The sequence below is a fragment of the Ochotona curzoniae genome, unplaced genomic scaffold, assembly GCF_017591425.1.
Source record: "Ochotona curzoniae isolate NIBS_2020 unplaced genomic scaffold, NIBS_Ocur_1.0 contig_4502, whole genome shotgun sequence".
In the NCBI taxonomy this organism is placed as follows: Eukaryota; Metazoa; Chordata; class Mammalia; order Lagomorpha; family Ochotonidae; genus Ochotona; species Ochotona curzoniae.
The window spans coordinates 245,499-263,375 of NW_024466308.1; the positions used below are offsets into that span (position 1 = coordinate 245,499).

The 17,877-nt window shown below is 57.6% G+C and overlaps 1 protein-coding gene across 4 annotated transcripts in view; it reads right to left on the reverse strand.

Moving 5' to 3' along the window:
• The window catches only part of OLFM2 (olfactomedin 2), a 54,775-nt gene extending 37,910 nt beyond the window's left edge, over window positions 1–16,865 (reverse strand). The window contains exon 1 of one of the 4 annotated variants that reach the window (XM_040986254.1): window positions 16,775–16,865. In XM_040986254.1, coding sequence (XP_040842188.1) covers window positions 16,775–16,852 — 78 coding nt within the window. In that variant the 5' untranslated portion in view covers window positions 16,853–16,865. Of the gene's footprint in view, window positions 1–7,859; window positions 8,070–16,774 lie in introns of those variants that run through there. The other 3 variants (XM_040986252.1, XM_040986253.1, XM_040986250.1) reach the window with 3 other exon arrangements.
• Window positions 16,866–17,877: the final 1,012 nt, after the last annotated feature.

Genomic DNA, 17,877 nt, shown 5'->3' on the forward strand with positions numbered 1-17,877 from the left:
CCTCTTTGGTCCTTGCCACCCTCCCCTTCTTCTGTCTCCGCGATCGGCCCTGCAATCATCTCCCTTGTTGAAAATGAGCTGTTGCAGCTGCAGCCTGGACAGCTGGTTCAGGTTGGAGCCAGTGCATGGGCCTGGTTGCTGGGTCCTAGAGAGACGCCCTGCTGGGGGCAGCGGAGAGGACGGGGGCGGTCAGCCCGCTGCCACCACCCCCCATCCCATGACGCTCTGAGGGGGCTTGTAAGGGCCTGTGCGGCTTCAGTTCATCTTGCCACCCTCACCGACACAGCTCTTGGCTCAGGCCACTCAGGTCCACGGCCCCCACCGGGGTCCATGGGTGAAACAAAGCTAGGACCCCAGAGAAATGACAGATGGACACAGAGACATAGGTGTCCGTCAGAGACCAGGCAGAGAGAAACACAGATGCCTGGATAGGAGACTGTCAGAGACGGACAGGGAGGTTTCGATCAATAAGCCACTCAACAAACATTTATGGAGTATCTCTGTGTTTTAATACACAGTTAAGATACACAGTTAATGAAGTGGACCTGGGGGGTGCCCAGAAGGCCAGCTCAGAAATAAAAAGGCCTTGGGGCAAAGGCAGAGACAGCCACAGGCAGTCCCTGTGCCCACTCCCCCTGCCTTTTCCTGCCTTAGTCTCCCAGTGCCAGCCTCTTCCCTCCCACATGGACACACCTAACCACACCCCACTCTCATCTAGACAGCCACCTCCTGCACCCAAGCACTGGAAGTGAAGTCCCAGCTCTGGCTCTCCACCACAGCCTCCTGCTCCTGCAGGCTCCGGGGCACTGTTAATGGTTCAGGGACATGGAGCCCTGCTGCCCACGGGGCAACCCACACTGAATTCTAGTCAGTGATGGCACCTGGAGAACCAGTGGAAGCAAGATTCTCTCTCTCTGTACTTTGCCTCCTTCTGGTTCCCTGCCTCTCAAATAATTTAAATATATAATGTATATATTGGGCCCAGTGCTGTAGCATAGTGGCTAAAATCCTTGCTTTGCATGTGCCAGGATCCCATATGGGCACTGGTTCATGTCCTGGAGGCCCCACTTTTCATCCAGCTCCCTGCCTGTGGCCTGGGAAAGCAGTGGAGGACGGCCCACAGCCTTGGGACCCTGCACTCGCGTGGGAGACCTGGAAGAGGCTCCTGGCTCCTGGTTTCAGTTCAGCTCAGCTCTGGCCATTGTGCTCACTTGGGGAGCGAATCATTGTACGGCAGATCTTCCTCTCTGTCTTTCCTTCTCTCTGTATATCTGACTTTCCAATAAAAAAATCTTTCAAAGATAGCTTCCTCTCTTCCTCTCCTAGCCCAGTGACATGGGTAAAGAGAATTCTGGACCTGTTTCTGCAAATACGACCATTAATCCAAGACTGGTCACCAATTCAGCCTGTGCCCAACCAGGGGCACTGCAGGTGTTCTGCCACGTTTCCTCATAGGATCGCCAGGCACTAGAGAAAAGGCACTCTTGGAAACACACCAGTCACTAGCACATATGCAGAAGCACGTGTTTTTCCACCGTATTCAGCACCCCCGGGAGACCGGGATGGAGTTCCTGGCTCCTGGCTTCGGTCATGGCTGCTGCGGCCATTTGGGGAGTGAACCAGCAGACAGATCTCTCCCTCTCTCTTGCTTGCTTGTTCACTTACTCTGCCTTCCAAATAAATAAATCTTTACAAAGAAGAAAACCACAGGAGATTCGTGTGGGCCCTGATTCTGGAGCTCAAGCTCTCGGCACCACGTCTGGTGAGGACCTTCTAGCCGTCACAGGGCCAGAGCGACAAGGGTGTCCCGGTGCAACAGAGAGGCAGCAGGTGTTTGTGGCTGTTGCTTGTTTAAGATTTACTTATTTGAAAGGCAGACAGAGACAGAGATCTCCTACCCTCTAGTTTACTCTCCAAATGGCTGCGACGATTGCTGAAGCTAAGAGCCTGGCACTTCACCCAGGTCTCCCACGGGGTGCAGGGAGGCACCTTCTGCTGCTTCTCAGGCACATTAGCAGGGTGCTGAAGGGCGGCGGCACTCACTGCACCACAGCACAGGCCCTTCTGTTTGGTACAAAGCCACCAGGACTTGGTCACAGTGAGGCTTGTCTAACCCAACAATGTTCCAAAGGCCCCACCTGTGCGTGCCATCATGCGCTCAGTGCCCGACAGTGGGGGTGCAGGTGGGACGCTCTCCCTGCCTGTGGCCAATCCCTGCGTAGCTGGACCACTCAGCCTTGGTGCACCAGCTCCAGCAAAGCTCCACGGCACCCTGACTTGTGTTGGGGTTCCCAGCCATGTGCCCATCAGCACACGAGCCCTGTCACCAGTACTGGTGACATGTCCGGGGGAAGTGAAGATCCTGCCTACTGCCCCCTCCTCTTCAATTTACTCCTCAACCTGTCAATGTGTTCTAGCAGAAACCAGAAGTCCACAGTGGGATACGGGGGGCAGGACAGGTGGAGTCAATTGCAGAACCGTCCATCTCTTTGGCCCCAGCCCAGCTCCCATTTTCATTCGCTCAGAAAAGCATATTTGCCTGTTTTCCAATCTCCAGTTCCCCTGCTGCACCCCACGTGCACATTCTGTCCTCGAGAAGTACACTGTGACCCCAGATACATTTTTTTGTCTTGTCCTCTCTCTGCTGAGAATCCACCCAATGTATCAATGCATTCATGTGGCAAGTATACAAGAGCCTCAGTCACACACTCAGGCTACCATGGGTCCAGACATTGCTTTTTCAAAGAAACCTCTGGGGCTGGCATGGTGGCGCATCAGGTTAAACCACCCCTTGCCATGCCAGAGCCCTAGCTGCTCCACTTCTGACACGGCTTCCCACTGTCACACCAGGAAAGCAGCTCAAGTTGGTCCAAATGCTTGGGTCTGTGCTCCTAACAGGGGAGACCTCCATGGAGCTCCAGGCTCCTGGATTTGGCCTGGCTCAGCCCCGGTCATTGCAGCCATTTGGAGACTGAACACGTGGTGAGAAAATATCTCTCTGGCACTCTGCTTATCAAATAAATAAAATGAATCTTAAAAGAAAGATACCTCTGGCTCCAAGGACCTCATATAGAATGGAGATCAGGTGGACTAGACAGAGTGTATTACCAGACTAAATTGCAACAAAGGAGCAGCAAGCATAAAGAAGAGGAGTGTGCAGGAGCCGCAAGGCACGTCTGAAGGCCCTACAAGGTCCCCCAGCAGGAGACAGCCCCTTGCGCCCTCCCACAGTCACCCTACTCGGACCACACCGCCTCCCCATTGCTCCTCTAGTATGTCAAAGCCCCTACCTCGCGGCCTGCCGGGACCCTGTGTGGGCGCTGGTTCGAATCCCAGCTGCTCCACTTCCCATCCAGCTCCCTGCCTGTGGCCTGGGAAAGCAGTGGAGGACGGCCCACAGCCTTGGGACCCTGCACCCGCGTGGGAGACCCAGAAGAAGCTCCTGGCTCCTGGCTTTGGATAGGCTCAGATCTGGCCATTGTGGCTGCTTGGGAGAGTGAACTAACAGACAGATCTTTCTCTCTGTCTCTTTCTCTGTAAATCTGACTTTACAATAAAAAACAAACAAATCTTTAAAATAGTCCCCCATCACTCTCCACCTACCCCACCTACTCTGACCTGCACACCTTGACAGTCCAGGTAGCAGGTGATCTAAGACAAGACTCCTCCATGTGCTGACTGGCCGTTCTTCACTCCTGTCCCAAGCAAAGGTTTCTGTCTCCTCTACTCACCAGGGTAGGCCTGGCATACAGTAGGTGCTCCATGTTGCCAATAAATTAGTGAGTGAATGCAGTCACACTCTACGAGAATTCTTGTTTAGACACGAGGAACAGGGGGCTGGCGTTGAGGTGCAGTGCATTAAGCTGCCATCCGCAATGCAGATATCTCATCTGGGTCCCAGCCTCCATTGCTCCACTCTGATCCAGCTCCCTGTTAACAGCCTGAGGAAAACCAGTGAAGGATGGTCCACCCACATGGGAGACCCGGATGAAGCTCTTGCGTCCTGCCTTTGGACTGGCTAGTGCAGCCATTTGGAGAGTGTACCAGTGGATGGAAGATCTCTCTTTCTCTCTCCAGTTGTGATCTTCAGATAAACAAATCTTTAAAGAGAGAGAGAGGTGTTTACAAACCCTGGCCACTCCTCCTGTTTGGGCAGGCTACCGTAGTCACACCTGTCACCCTGTGGGAAATTAGACCCGGCCACATGACCTGCTCTGACCAGCCATGGTGCAGCTTTAGGAGCTGCGAGGTCATCTGCTGCACCCTCTTGTTTCTCACTCCAGGGTTCAGATCCCAGTACAGTTGGTCATCCCAGGTTCCTCAACTAGCAAGAAGTACCATGGACAGAGCTCTCCACCCCCAGGGTCGCCATCTGAGGTTGTCAGCGCAGTGTTCCAGAACACCCAGCACTTTCCAGAACACTGTCAAGAGGAGACACGGATGCTGAGGCCAAGCTTTGGTTTGCCATGGAGCTGTCCTCCAAGAGTGCCTTTCTGTGGGCTGCTCCCACTCCCCCTATTTCTTACATGGGGAAATGGTCCAAAATAGAACCCACTTCCCCAGCACCTCTTCAGTGAGCAAGGGGTGGAAGGGCAAAGGTGTGAAGGTGCAGAGAGCTCACTTCAGGCCCTGCGCTGATACAGGCCATGGCACCGACAGCTTTTCATCTGGTGCTGGATTTATGATCCCCAGGTGGAAAGCCGCTGCGGGGAAGGCTCCTGTCCCACGGGGTGCTTTACGGCTGGCAGTTGGCCAAAGGCAGTGGAGGCGGCAGCTTCCTCTTCCCTCATCCCACAAGAGTGCTAAGCAAGGAAGAGCATGAACCAAAGGTCTGGACCCACTGATCCAGGCAAACACCAGCAGCCAACCTTCCACTCAGAACTGTGGATTGCCACTGTTTAGAGTCCTGAATTGCTGTCTCCCAGACCAGTGCTCACTAACTCCTACCGTGTGCCTGGTCTCTTTCCTCTGTCCGCCCCCATCCCAGGCAAGGGGAAACGGACTTGGGCATTGGACAACTATTTATCTCAGGCTTACTATGTGCTTAATTACAGGGATAAACAAAACAAACCCTCCTTACAAAACAAACACCTACTTCACGCCCATTTGTTTCCATTTGAAGATGGAATGTGAGATTCTGCACCAAGTTGCAACTGTCGATTGAGCCAGTTGACAAATATTTATTTTTACTATGCATCAGGCCTTGGGGTGCAGTTGTGAGAAAAACACAAACTCCCCTGAACCTTATGGTCTGACAGAGACTCAGAATTCCTGATTAACAAGGAAGTTGGAGCGTAGAAAGACTAAATCATTTCCCCGAGGCCACACAGTTAGGTAATTGGAGGGCCAGAATTCAAACCCAAATGTGTTCAATTCAAAGGCCTCTCACCATCTCAGTACCTGTTATGAAAGGCACGACTTGGAGGCTTTCAAACGCACACACTGGGGAGAGAGACAGTAGTACCGCTGAGGAAATAAAAGGGAAGATGAATTGATGGATGGGTAACACAGATGCGCTGAAGAATGGGTAAAGAAATGGGTAGATGGTGGATAATGATTGTGTGGAGGATTAATCTAAGCAAAGAGGGAAGGAAGGATGGACCAAAGGAAGGGAAGATTGATGGGCGGAGAGCTAGACAGAGAGACGGAAGAACCACAGAGTCAAAACAGATGCATGGACACCCAAGTCTAGAGATGGATGGATGAAAGGATGGGAAGAGAGAGGGATGATGGGAAAGTGGTAGACAACTACGCGGGAGAAGGAGAAGATGGACATACAAACAATGACCAATCGGAAGGAGGGCTGTAGAGATGGGCAGGTGAGCGGGTGGATGGAGGATGGCGGAGAGCAGGTGGGAGGAGAGATGGGCAAGGATCCGGAAGAGCGGATCTCTGTCACCCACACCAGCTGCGATGGAAACGATCCCTTCCGTTTTACACACAAGAAAAGTGTGGCTTGGAGCAGTGAAGTCACTGGCGCAGGGCCCCAGAGCAAGGCGGAACAGAATCTAGATACTGGCGCAGGTCTCTCAGACTCCCAAGACCCCCGTCCCAAGCATCCCCTCCAGCACAGCTGGGCATCACTGTACAGAAAGCCCCTGGTGAGCAGGCACAGTGTTGTGAGAGATGCTTCCTTTCAGCTAGGGATGCCATAGGACCAAGTGCTATGAGCCAGGACAGGGCTGGAGTGGAGAAGGGCTGTGTAGGCACACACACACACAGCCTTACAGAAAACACATGACAAACACACCCCCCAGCCATACAACACAAGGGTGCACACACAGAGAGATACACACTTGTCCATACCGGCACACATGCACACGCAGCCTTACAGAAAACATGCATGACAAACACACCCCTATATCCATATGACACAAGCACACACACAGGTACATGCTTGCCCAGATAGGCACACATGACACCTTCACACACAAACACGACGTGCTCTTGTGCATTACTCCCCAGACAATCAAAGACACACGCATATAGCACACACATGCACTTATACAGACTCACACTCTCGAAGGGCGGGGAGGGAGGCTTGGGCTCCCTCCCCACTCGGATGTCAACAAGCAGAAGGCTGTGTCATACACACGCTCACAGCCACAGCTGCAACCACCTCACACACACACGCCCGCAGGCAGCGGCATGCGATGGCATCCCAGCAGACAGGCTCGCTCAGGGACACACCCACACTCACTCCGAGAGGCACTGGCACCCACAGGCTGACACTGCCTGTCCTCCCCGATACACACACCACCACACACTCACACAGCCACACACACCACAATGTACCCCCAAACAATGCCACCTGACGTGGCAGACACACAGCTGCACACATCAGCTGGATTTCACTTGTGCCAAGCCCAGTACCAACTGCCCCAGGGACCAGACAGAGCCTGGCTACAGCGGATGAAGCCCCCATCCCCAGGTCACCACTTGGAACCCAAGTCCTCCCTGGCAGCAAGCGACGAGGGGCTGGGAGTCAGAGGGGAATGGGCAGTTGGGCAACATCGAGGAAGAGGGACCATGCATTCCAGCCACATGCATGGGGAGGGAACTTGGAAATGGACTGAAGCTGGGAGGGGCTTCCAGAGGGGCGCCACTAGAAGAGGGAGTGGGGGACATCTACAGAGGAAGGCCCCTTCCCCCCTCCCCAGGGGAATAAGTAAGGGGACACACAGGCAATGGAGTGGGCGTGGGATGGCAAGAGAGGGGGCAATCCTGGAGTTTCTGGAGGCGGTGTCAGCTCTGTCCTGCCTGCCTTCCAGGGAGGGTTAAGTATGGAGACAAGTATTCAGCCCTTCGCGAGGAGGGATTGTGCAGGAGAAGGGCGGGAAGAGACCGCGAGGGGAGAAGCGGAGAGAGGACCAGAGCGCCCCAGATGAGCTGGGACCCTGCCGCTCGAGACTCGGGGTTCAGACGCAGGGTCCCACCCAGCCCCCTCATCTGGCCCTACCGCACACCTCACTCAGTCCGGACCATGCCACATTCTGCAGCCCTTGTGGCCAGGTCCCAGCGTTCGGGCCAGGGCTCATCCGTCATAGTAACCAATCAATCACCATCGTCATCATCACGATACCATTAGGAACAAGTACAAGGGAGCAGGTCCCGGGGCTCCCTGCACCCCACGTCCCCCGGGAGGGCTGCGCCCTGTGCCCCCCCCCCGAGCGCCCCGGGAGGGCTGCGCCCTGCGCCCTGCGCCGCCCCCAGCACCCCGGGAGCGCTGCTCCCTGCGCCCCCACGTCCCCCGGGAGCGCTGCGCCCTGCGCCCCCCCAGCGTCCCCCCAGCGCCCCGGGGCTGCGGCTGAGCTGCGGCCACCACGCCCCCTGGCGCCCCCCGCGCGGCGGCCACTCACGATTCTCTCGGAGGTGCCCGCGCGGGACACGGTGCCGTTGAGCCCCACGAGCGAAGGCAGCGTCTGCGACATCCAGTTGGTGACCATGGCCATGGTACTGAGCACCGCCCCGATCTTGAGCAGCGGCACCGACATCGCGCCCCCACCTCATGCCCCGGGGCCGCCGGGGGCGCCGTCCCTGGGTGCGGGCTGGGGGCACCGTCCCTGGGTCCCGCCGGGGCAGAGGGAGACGCGGGCTGCGGCTCGGCGCCTGGCGGGCTCCGCTTTATACGGCGCCGGCTTGGGGGGCCCCCACCCCGCTCCACACCCCCTCCCGCGCCTCCGCGCCGGGCACTTCCAGCCGCCGTGACGTCACGGCTCGGGCCCCGAGCCCGGCGGGGGGTGGGGAGCCCCCCAAGCGGGCCTTGCATGCCAGGTGACCCCTGAACAGACATGGCAGCCTGGGGGACACCCCCCTGCAGACATGGCAGCCTGGGGGACCCCTTTGCATGCCGGCCACCCCCTGCACAGACACGGCAGCCTGGGGACCCCCCTGCAGACATGGCAGCCTGAGGGACCCCCTTGCATGCCGGCCACCCCCTGCACAGACGCGGCAGCCTGGGGAGCCCCCTGCAGACATGGCAGCCTGAGGGACCCCCTTGCATGCCGGGTGCCCCCCTGCACAGACACGGCAGCCTGGGGGACCCCCACCCACCGCGGCCACCATCCCCAGCCCCGTCCCCTGGGACACGCCCCCACTTGGCTCGCTGGCACCCCAGCTCAGGCTTGCGTGGGGGGTCGGGGGGCCGGGGGTCGCAGGGAACCCTGGGCGCTCCCCGGAGCCTCTGCTCGGAGAAGGGGTCCCCCGGGCCGAGAAGCCCACTGCGGGGAGAGGGGGCAGCGCTGGAGAAGCTGGGGACATCTCTGTCAGGTCGGGGCCCGCAGTCCTGAGGGACCCTGGGGGCGCGCGGGGTCCCCCGGCCCCCCCAGAGGCGCTCAAGCAGGGTCGCCCTTGGCCCGCGGGTCCCGGGCGAAGCGCACCGGGCCAACTCGAACTTAGGGCGCGGGGCCTCACACTTCCGGCCTGGCCCCGGGCCGCACCCCGCACCCCTCAGCTCGCCGGGCGCGTCTCCACAGCCTCTGCTCCGCCGCACTCACGCCCCCTCCCGGCGTCCCCGCGTCACCTCTCGTCGCCGTCGCCTCGGCCCGCGGCCGCCGCCGTGTGGTGTGGAGGCGGCCATGACTCAGGCCTTTCCCGCCGGCGCGCCGGAGGGGGCGGGGCAAGGGCGGAGCCAGACCGGACGGGGCGGGGCCGGCGGAAGGGGAGGAGCTAGGCAGGGTGGGCGGGGCCAGGAGGAAGGGGGCATGGCGAGGAGGATAGGGCGGGGCCGGACGGGCTGCAAGGGGGCGGGGCGAGGAAGGGTGAGGTGGGGGCCAGGGGCGGGACCGCGCCGGGCGAGGCCGAACAGGGGGCGTGGCCGGCGGGACGGGGCGTGGCAAGGCGGAATGGGCGCGGCCAGACGGGCGTGGTGTTGTTGTGGGCGTGGCCAGGCAGGACCGCTCCACCCACCTTCGCAGTTTTCCTTCTCCAGCTTTCCCTGAGGAAAAGCTCTTCTCACTGCCAGCCAACCGGAAGTCTCCTTTCCGCCTCAGTTTCCCTTCATCCCCGTGGGACGCTCTTGTCCCCCAAGAACTGAGCGACTCGAGGAAGCAGCTGCTCAGTTCTAGACGGGTTAAAATGCCTGCTTGCAAAAGCTAACAAATAGGGCCTGGCGCGGTGGCGCAGTGGTTAAGGTCCTCGCCTTGCACGCCCGGGATCCCATATAGGCACCGGTTCTAATCCCAGCAGCCCCGCTTCCCTTCCAGCTCCCTGACTGTGGCCCGGGAAAGCAGTGGAGGACGGCCCACAGCCTTGGGACCTGCACCTGTGTAGGAGACCGGAGCCTCATCGGACGGAAGATCTTCCTCTCTGTCTCTCCTCTCTGTATATCCGCCTTTCCAATAAAAATAAAATAAATCTAACAAATATCCGAGGCCCAAACCTGAGGAAGATGGCAGCTGGCTGCCTGGGGCCTGCTGGAGGAAGCTGCCATGCTGGTTCTTGCTAGTTGCAGTCGATAAATGATCCCGTGCTTGGAGGTGGGACCTGGCTTGCTAATTCAAAGTCAGGAGCTTCTTTTTCAGAAGTGCTGGAGGAGTGGTTGTTCAGCTTGGTACTTCAGTGTCTGGGGCTTGATTCCAGCTCCAATCCCTGACTCCAGCTCCCTGGTTGTTTCTGTTTTTGGTTTTTTTTTTTAATATTTATTTATTTTTATTGCAAAGTCAGATATACATTGAGGGGAGGAGAGAGAGAGAGGAAGATCTTCCATCCGATGATTCACTCCCCAAGTGGCCACAACAGCCAGAGCTGAGCCAATGCGAAGCCAGGAGCCTCCTCCAGGTCTCCCACACGGGTGCAGGGTCCCGAGGCTGTGGGCCGTCCTCCACTGCTTTCCCAGGCCACAGGCAGGGAGCTGGATGGGAAGTGGAGCTGCTGGGATTAGAACCAGCGCCCATATGGGATCCCGGGGCGTTCAAGGTGAGGACTTTAGCCACTAGGCCATCATGCTGGGCACCTCCCAGGAGAGCATCAGATGACAGTCAAGGCCTTAGGACCCGCCACCTGTGTGGGACACTTGGATGGAGTTCCAGGTTCCTGACTTCAGGGTGGCCCAGCCCTATGTGACTCTGTCTTTCAAGGACCCAGGTCAGGGCTGGACACATAGTAGCTGTCCAAGAAATAGCCTCTCTTAAGATTTTTTTTTTAACTTAAAAGGAAAAGTTACAGAGAAAGAGAGAGAGAGGACAACTTCTACCCTCTGATTCACTCTCCAAATGGCCACAATAAGCCAGAACTGGGCTGGTCTGAAGCTGGGAGTCAGGGGCTTCTGGGTCTCCCATGTGAATTCAGGGCCCTAAGAACCAGGGCCATCTTCCACTGCTTTCCCAGGCACATTAGTAGGCAGCTTGATGGGAAGTAGAGCAGTCAGGGTTCGAACAGGTGCTCATAGGGGTTGTTGGTGCTGCAGGCACAGACTCTGCCTGGCATGCCACTGTGCCAGCCCCAAGCCCCAGTTCTAGACTGGCTGGCTGGAGAGAGCTGTTAGGGTGGTGCAGGTATAGCCTGGGCCTTGGGCTCATGCACCCAGCTTCTTCTGGAGCATTTCCACTACCAGGTTGCACGAGGCTGATGGCACATCACTGCCAATGGGCAGAGCAGGCACATGGCCTACTGGTTAAGAGCCCCAGCTTCTCTGCTTCTGATCCAGCTCCCTGCTAATGACCTCGAAGGCAGCAGAAGATGGACCCCAGTGCCTGGGCCCCTCTTCTCCACATGGGGTGCCTGGGGAGAGCTCTTGCCTCCTGGTCCTGGCCATTTGGGAATGAACTGGTAGATGGATTCTCTGTCTCTTTCTCTCTTGCTTTCTCTCCCTCTCTTTTTTTTTCTGTAACTCTGCCTTTCAAAAACCATCTTTTTAAAAAGCTGAATGTATTTTTAAATTGCCTACAATATGTTGAAATCCATATATACATTTCAATAACATGTATTTCCATGAACTTGTTGAAGATCCTTCATATACTGCTAGGAGGAATATAAAATGTTGCAGACTTTGGGAAATGACTTAGCAGTTTCTTAGGAGTGTAATCAGAACCTTGCTGTAAGACCCAGCAGCTCCATCCACCCCAAGGAAGCGGATGCGTAAGCGGCATCTTCGGGACGTTCATTCAAGAGGCTGGCAGGGTAGCCTAGTCACCGAGACACCTGGATCCCACATCTAAGTACCTGGCTTCAATTCCTGCTTCCAGCTCCGGATCCTGGCTTCTTGCCAGTGCACACCTACAGAGGCAGTGCTGAAGGTCCGTGAGACTACATCCCTGCCCTCCATGTGGAACACCTGAGTTGGGGTCTTCACTCAGCTTGGGCCTCAGCCCAGCCGCAGACATTCTAATTATCTGGGAAGTGAACAAGAAAAGATCTCTCTCCCTCTGTCCCAAACCATAAATGAATTTCTGTAGAATTTCATGGAGAGGGCCCAATGTGATACCTCAGTGGCTAGATCCTTGCCTTGAATGCACTGGAATCCCATGTGGCAGCCAGTTCGTGGCCTGGGAAAGCGGTGGAGGACGGCCCAAAGCCATCTCATGGACTGAGAGATTCTATATGTACCAGCCGCTGCACAAGCTTCATCCAGCACGAGGTGGCGCTCAGCTTCTTTAGTAAAAATGAAGCCCAGCTCCACTCATTCCAGCGCCTACTTTCTTTGGAGTTTTCACAATTTCCTTTTCTTTACTACCACGGGGACTTTTATATGTCCTAGAGGAGCCTAGGGAAGATGGGAACTCCTTAAAATAAAATATATATATATTATTTGAAAGACAAAGAAGAGATCTTCCATCCAGTGGTTGAGCCTCCAACACCTGCAACAGTGGGGGTGGCAGTATGTCAGTGTCACAGGAACCGGGACTACACCCTGTTGCCTGCCAGGGTGTACCTGGAGCTGAAACTCAGACCCAGGCACTCCAATGCAGGATCTGGGCATCCCAACAAGTGTCCTGATTGCCAAGTGCCAATCCTGGGAAGAGAATCTTAGCCCAGGACAGCGGTGCCATGTGTGAGCATGACTACAGGCACAAGCTAAGAAGGTGGGTTTCCCCGACGCCTTTGACCCAGAGGCCTCACACCCACGCTGTGTACACGACCCACCCGTCAGTGACACAGCAGCCTCACAACCACGTGTGTACACGGCCCACCTGTCAGTGACACAGCAGCCTCACACCCACGCTGTGTACACTACCCACCAAACTGTCCCTGAATCTGTCGTATCATACAGTGTTGGAGCTCAGTTAACTCTAGTTTTACTTAGCCGTGTCCCCAAAGCACAAGCGTAGTGACACAATGAGAGGCCACATCTTAAGCCATGGAAGGACAGACCAAGCTGCAGCACTGGGCAACAACGCCGTCAGGCATACAGGAAACTACAACAAGCGGGGGAACAGAACCCACCCGTGTATGAAGACATGTTGAAAGTGTCACAGCCCAGGGGAAGCTGTGGGACCGTCAGCTGAGACGCCAGCATCTCCTGGGAGTCCCAGTGCTCCTCTCCCCACCAGCTGCCTGCTCATGTGCCTGGAGAAGCACAAAGGACAGCCCAAGCGCTGGGCCCTTGCCACCCACATGGGAGACGTGGCTGGAGGCAGACTCCTGGCTTTGAGCTGACCAGCACTGTGGTCACTGTGGTCACCTGGAGAATGAAGCAACACCTGGAAGCTCTCCTTTTCTGCACCTCTGCCTTTCAGCTTTCAAGTAAATAATAAATCTTTTTAAAAATCCTTTCAAGTTATTTATTTGTTTATTTACTGATTTATTTGAGAAGCAGTAAGACAAAGAACCACATAAGAGAGCTCTCCCATTTGCTGGTTCACTCCGCAAATGCCCACGATGGCTGGGCCCAGAGCCAGGGGCTGGGAGTGTGACTGGGGCCTCCCATGAGCAGGGCAGCGTCACCATTTTCTTCAGGCAGCTGCACTTCAGAACCGGAGCTGGGTATCGAACCCTGGTCCTCCGAGTGTGGACATCTTCACTCTTGAAACTTATTTTAAAATTCTATTTCCCATGAGCATGGCTAGGGCCAGGGCTGTCTGCGGTTTCGGGCAGCCACTGGGGGTCTTGAGATGTACCCCTCACGGGCCAGAGGGCAAGACTGGACAGGAAGCCCATGGTTTCAAGAGGGGAGCGACTCTGTGTTTGGTGAGGTGACCATTCAGCTCAACAGTTCCCACCTCCCACGTGGGAATCCCTCATTTCCACCCCTGACTGCAGCTCTACCCCCAGCTCACGCTCACCCGGGGGGCAGGTAATGGAGGTCCTGCCACCTGCCCCGGAGACCTCGATTCAGTGCCAGGCCCAGTGTCACTCACGGCAGGCGCTGGGAGTGTACACAGGCAGTGAGATCTATTTCCTGTCTCTCTCAAATAAGTAAAGAAGTAATTACTGGTTGAACACCTGCTGTGACCCTGAGCTCCGGACCCTGGCTGGCATCTCCTCTGGTAAGAAACCGGACAATGGAATCGATAGATTGATGTGGAAAGGCAGGAACAAAAGAAAATAACCCGGAGAAGCGCTCGGAGAGCTGCAGAGGGAGTCCGTCTCCAACGGCTGGTCAGGGTGGGCTTCTCAGAGGAGGTAACTGTTACAGACTGGAAGGCAAGGAGTTACTGAGGGAGACAGCACCTCCTACGGCGGGAATGGTAACTGCCAAGGCCCTGCTGGAGTGGTCCAGCTGAACTGTCCCCCTTGATCCTGTGGGAGGGCCCCCATCTGCCACCCGCCACCCACCAAGCTGTCCTCAAGCTCAAAAGTGCCCAGGATATGGCCGCGTCTTTCAGGGGAACCTTTCTGGGGTCGGGAAGACAGTATCCCACAGGGCTGTCTGGTGGCTCCCGATCATTCATTGGCCACAGTGCTGAGACATCCCGCCGCAGGGCCCTGGCACCTGCTGTCCCTCCTGCCTGGAATGCTTTCGCCTCGGGATACCCACAGAGTTCCATCTCCTGGGCTCTTCCAGGTATCCCCTCAAATACCACTTCCTGGAGCAGGTATCCGGCGCAGTAAGGAACAACACTGCCTGGCATGACCACGTCCCGTATCTGAGGGCGTGAGTGCGAGTTCCACCTCTGCTTCCAATCCAGCTTCCTGCCAAGGCACAGGCAAGGACTCAAGTGTCGGAGCTTCTGCCGTCCACATGGGAGACCTGGATGGAGCTCCTGGCTTCAGCCCAGCCCTGACTGCCATGTGCTTCCGGGAGAGCGAACCAGCAAATGTCCCTCTGTCCCTCTGTCTTTCAAATAACATGAAGCTACGTAAGTAAAAAAATAGCACCTCCAGGGAGACCTCTGGCTGCCCCCGCTTCCAGCTTCCCTCACTCAATAGTCTGCTTTGCCCATTTGCTATTCTGCATGATATTTACACGATGTTATTATACACTGACCCAACGGCTGACTTTGTAGCCTCTATTTATTTGGTTCTTGTCTCTCTCCTCTGCTGAAAGGTCAGGTCTGGGAGGGCAGATACTGGACCCCTTCTGTTTAATGAGCCTGTAACCCCTCAGGGAGCAGAGACCTCTGGGAGACTTTGAGGGAGAATTGCAGCATCCTGTGCCCACACGGGGGTGGCACACAGGTGCTGGCCACGGTGAGGCACTGCAGCCCCACCCATGTCTGAGTTTAGTCCCTATGTGTTCCCTGCCGAGCCCCTCCCCTGGGAGTACACAGGTCTGTCCCACCCCCAGGCAACTCGCACCCCTCACCCAACAGCTCCCAGCTAGTTCTGTGTCTCCTGCCCATCTCGCTGATGCGGCAGGAGCCCTGGAGCTCCCTCCCGGCTGGCACAAACAGGCAAGGGGGCAGTCCCCAGGCGGCGGTTCCAAGGGTCCCTCTTGGAAAAGTGGCCATGTTCCCTGGTTCTTTCACAAGTTCATGCCTCCTCTGATGTTTCTCTCGCTCTTTCCTCTCCGGATCAGATGCCCATTAAGCACCTACTATGCGGTGCCAGGCACACCCCTCCCTCTCCCAGCAGGCAAGTGGACCCCACAACACCTCCCATGTTCTCCAACCTCCATCTCTCCCGATGCCTTCCTGGGCGTGGGTGCCCAAATGCCTTGATCAGGAAATTCGTTCTGGATTTCCACCAAGTTCCTACCATCACCCACAGAACCTTTGACCAAACGTGACCATGTGGGAGGGCTCAGGAGCCTGCCTGCCCTTCCCCCACGGTCCCCATTCTCTTGAGCAAAAGAGTTCAGTTCTTCCTGGACCTCGGTTCCCCCTCTGCACCCACTCCCCGGGGAAACGCCATAGCTTGTGGTTCAGACAGTACCATCCTATACAGCAGGCGCTTAACACATGCTCACTGGTGTCCTTATTTTTGATCCCTGCTTCCTTCGAGCTCCCACGGAACTGGGAACGGCGGGGGGGGGGGGTGCTCCTAGCCCAGGGAGGGGAGTAGGGAAGAGCTTTTCTAGGAGCTGATGGATGCTTGGAAACCCCTCCCCCAGCATTTTACAAGGCTCCCCCAAACCTTGCCAAAGGATGGGGAGGGAGCCCTTGCTGCCAGGAACGGAGAAGCAGGATGTGCAAGCACGGATGCACACACTTGCACACATAGCCACCCCCAGTCCCTTCCCAAGCCCAGTCGGCAGGCACGTGGCCGGTCACCTCAGAGCTCTCACACAACCACACAGCTGGCCACGCAGGGACACGGTCACACACGGCTGGTTGTACAGGGACAACTCCAGGGCAGGCTGGCACCATCACGCCAACACCAGCGGGGGCCAGCCACGGTCGCACACACACACACAACATGGCTCCCCCCACCCCGCCATGCTCACACCCCAACTCCACACACACAGATTCCCCGTCGGTCACACCCAAGCCTGGACACAAAGACACACGTCCCTGGGCAGTCACTCACGTGTGAGCTCCACCCCTTTCTACACTGGGTGAGCAGTGTGCCAGGCGGGGGGCTTGTACCCCACTGCCCGCCCGGGCCATGACGGGGTAGGGCAAAGGCTCCGAAGTTTCTCCCCACTTAGCTCCAGCCCATAGTTGGGGTGGCTCCCAGGAGATAGCCCCCAAGCCGGTGTCATGCTGTCCCCCCAAACCATCCCAGCACCAGGTAGGACTGAAGCATCCCTTCCCGCTCCACCTAAGCCATGGTGAATGACCCAGCCCCTTCCCCGCGGCGACTCCCAGCCCTTCACCTCCCTGTAGCTGAGTGGGGGTGGGGAAGGGGTGCTGAGGGACACCCCACCCCTCCAACTCGGTTTCCTCGCGGAGTCCTCAGAGCACCCGCCCCTCCCGGAGGCCTCGGGGCGTGCACCTGCCCGTCGGGCCCTTACCTGTCCGGCGAGGCCTGGGCAGAGCAGCAGCAGCAGCAGCAGCAGCAGCGGCGGCGGCGGGACCGTGAGCGGCCACATGACGCGCCCCCGGCCCGGCTCTGCGCGCCGCCCGGGCCCGGCAGAGGCGCACCCCGCCCGGCCGGGGCCCCCGCGCCCGCGCCCCCCGCGCCCCCCGCGCCCGCGCCCCGCGCCCCCCGCGCCCGCGCCGAGCCTTTGTTGCGGGCTCCGCCCCCCGCCCCGCCCCCAGCTCGTCTTGGGCTCCACCGAGCTTGGGGTGGGAGAGGGAGCTGGCACAGGGACTGGTGAGGGACGCTGGGCAAAACGCCCGGACCCCCAGACGCGGGCGGGGCTCGGAGATGGAGGGTCACGTGCTTGCAATCTCCCCCATCCCTAAACTCCTCCCTGTAGAAATGGAAGCAGATGAGGGGAGTGGAAGGAAGGCCTAGGAAGAGAATAAGGGCGCCCCCTCCCCTGACAAAGAACTCAGTAATCGACAGGGAAACTGAGGCACAGCGTGCAATTGGAAGTTTAGGGAAGGGGGTCCATGAACAGACGGACCTGGAGATGGGGGCTAGACGGGCCTTTGGTACTCTGGGTGCCCATTCCCACTCCCCATTCCCATCCCAGGGATGCATGCTCCCCTTCCCCCACCATCCCTGGGATAGACTCCTGGCAAGCAAGCGATGCGCGTGCTGAGGGCGTCCATGCCTGTTCCTCCCTGCCTCTGGTGCCTGGTCCAGCTTCCCTCCGCCCCGACCTATCCCTCGCCACCAATCTCAGTGCAGGTTACTGAGTTCATCCTATGCAGAAATCACCTGTACCCTGGGGGCTGGGGGGGGGGACGGGCAGGCTGGCGTGTTTCGGACCCTTTCTGAGCCCCACGCAGGGAGCAGGCATGGTGGAGCTTTGTCCAGGTATGGCTCTGTCACTCGCTCACAGGGGGACGTTAGGCAATGAGCTGTGCCTCTCCTGGAAGAGCCTGTCACTGGTGGCCATCTGTGACTCCAGAGGGAACAGAGCACTCGGTCCGAGCTCCCAGGGAGACCCTGAGGGGCATGCTCGTGTCCCAGCAGCTGGGGTGTGAATGGTGGCACCCACATCGC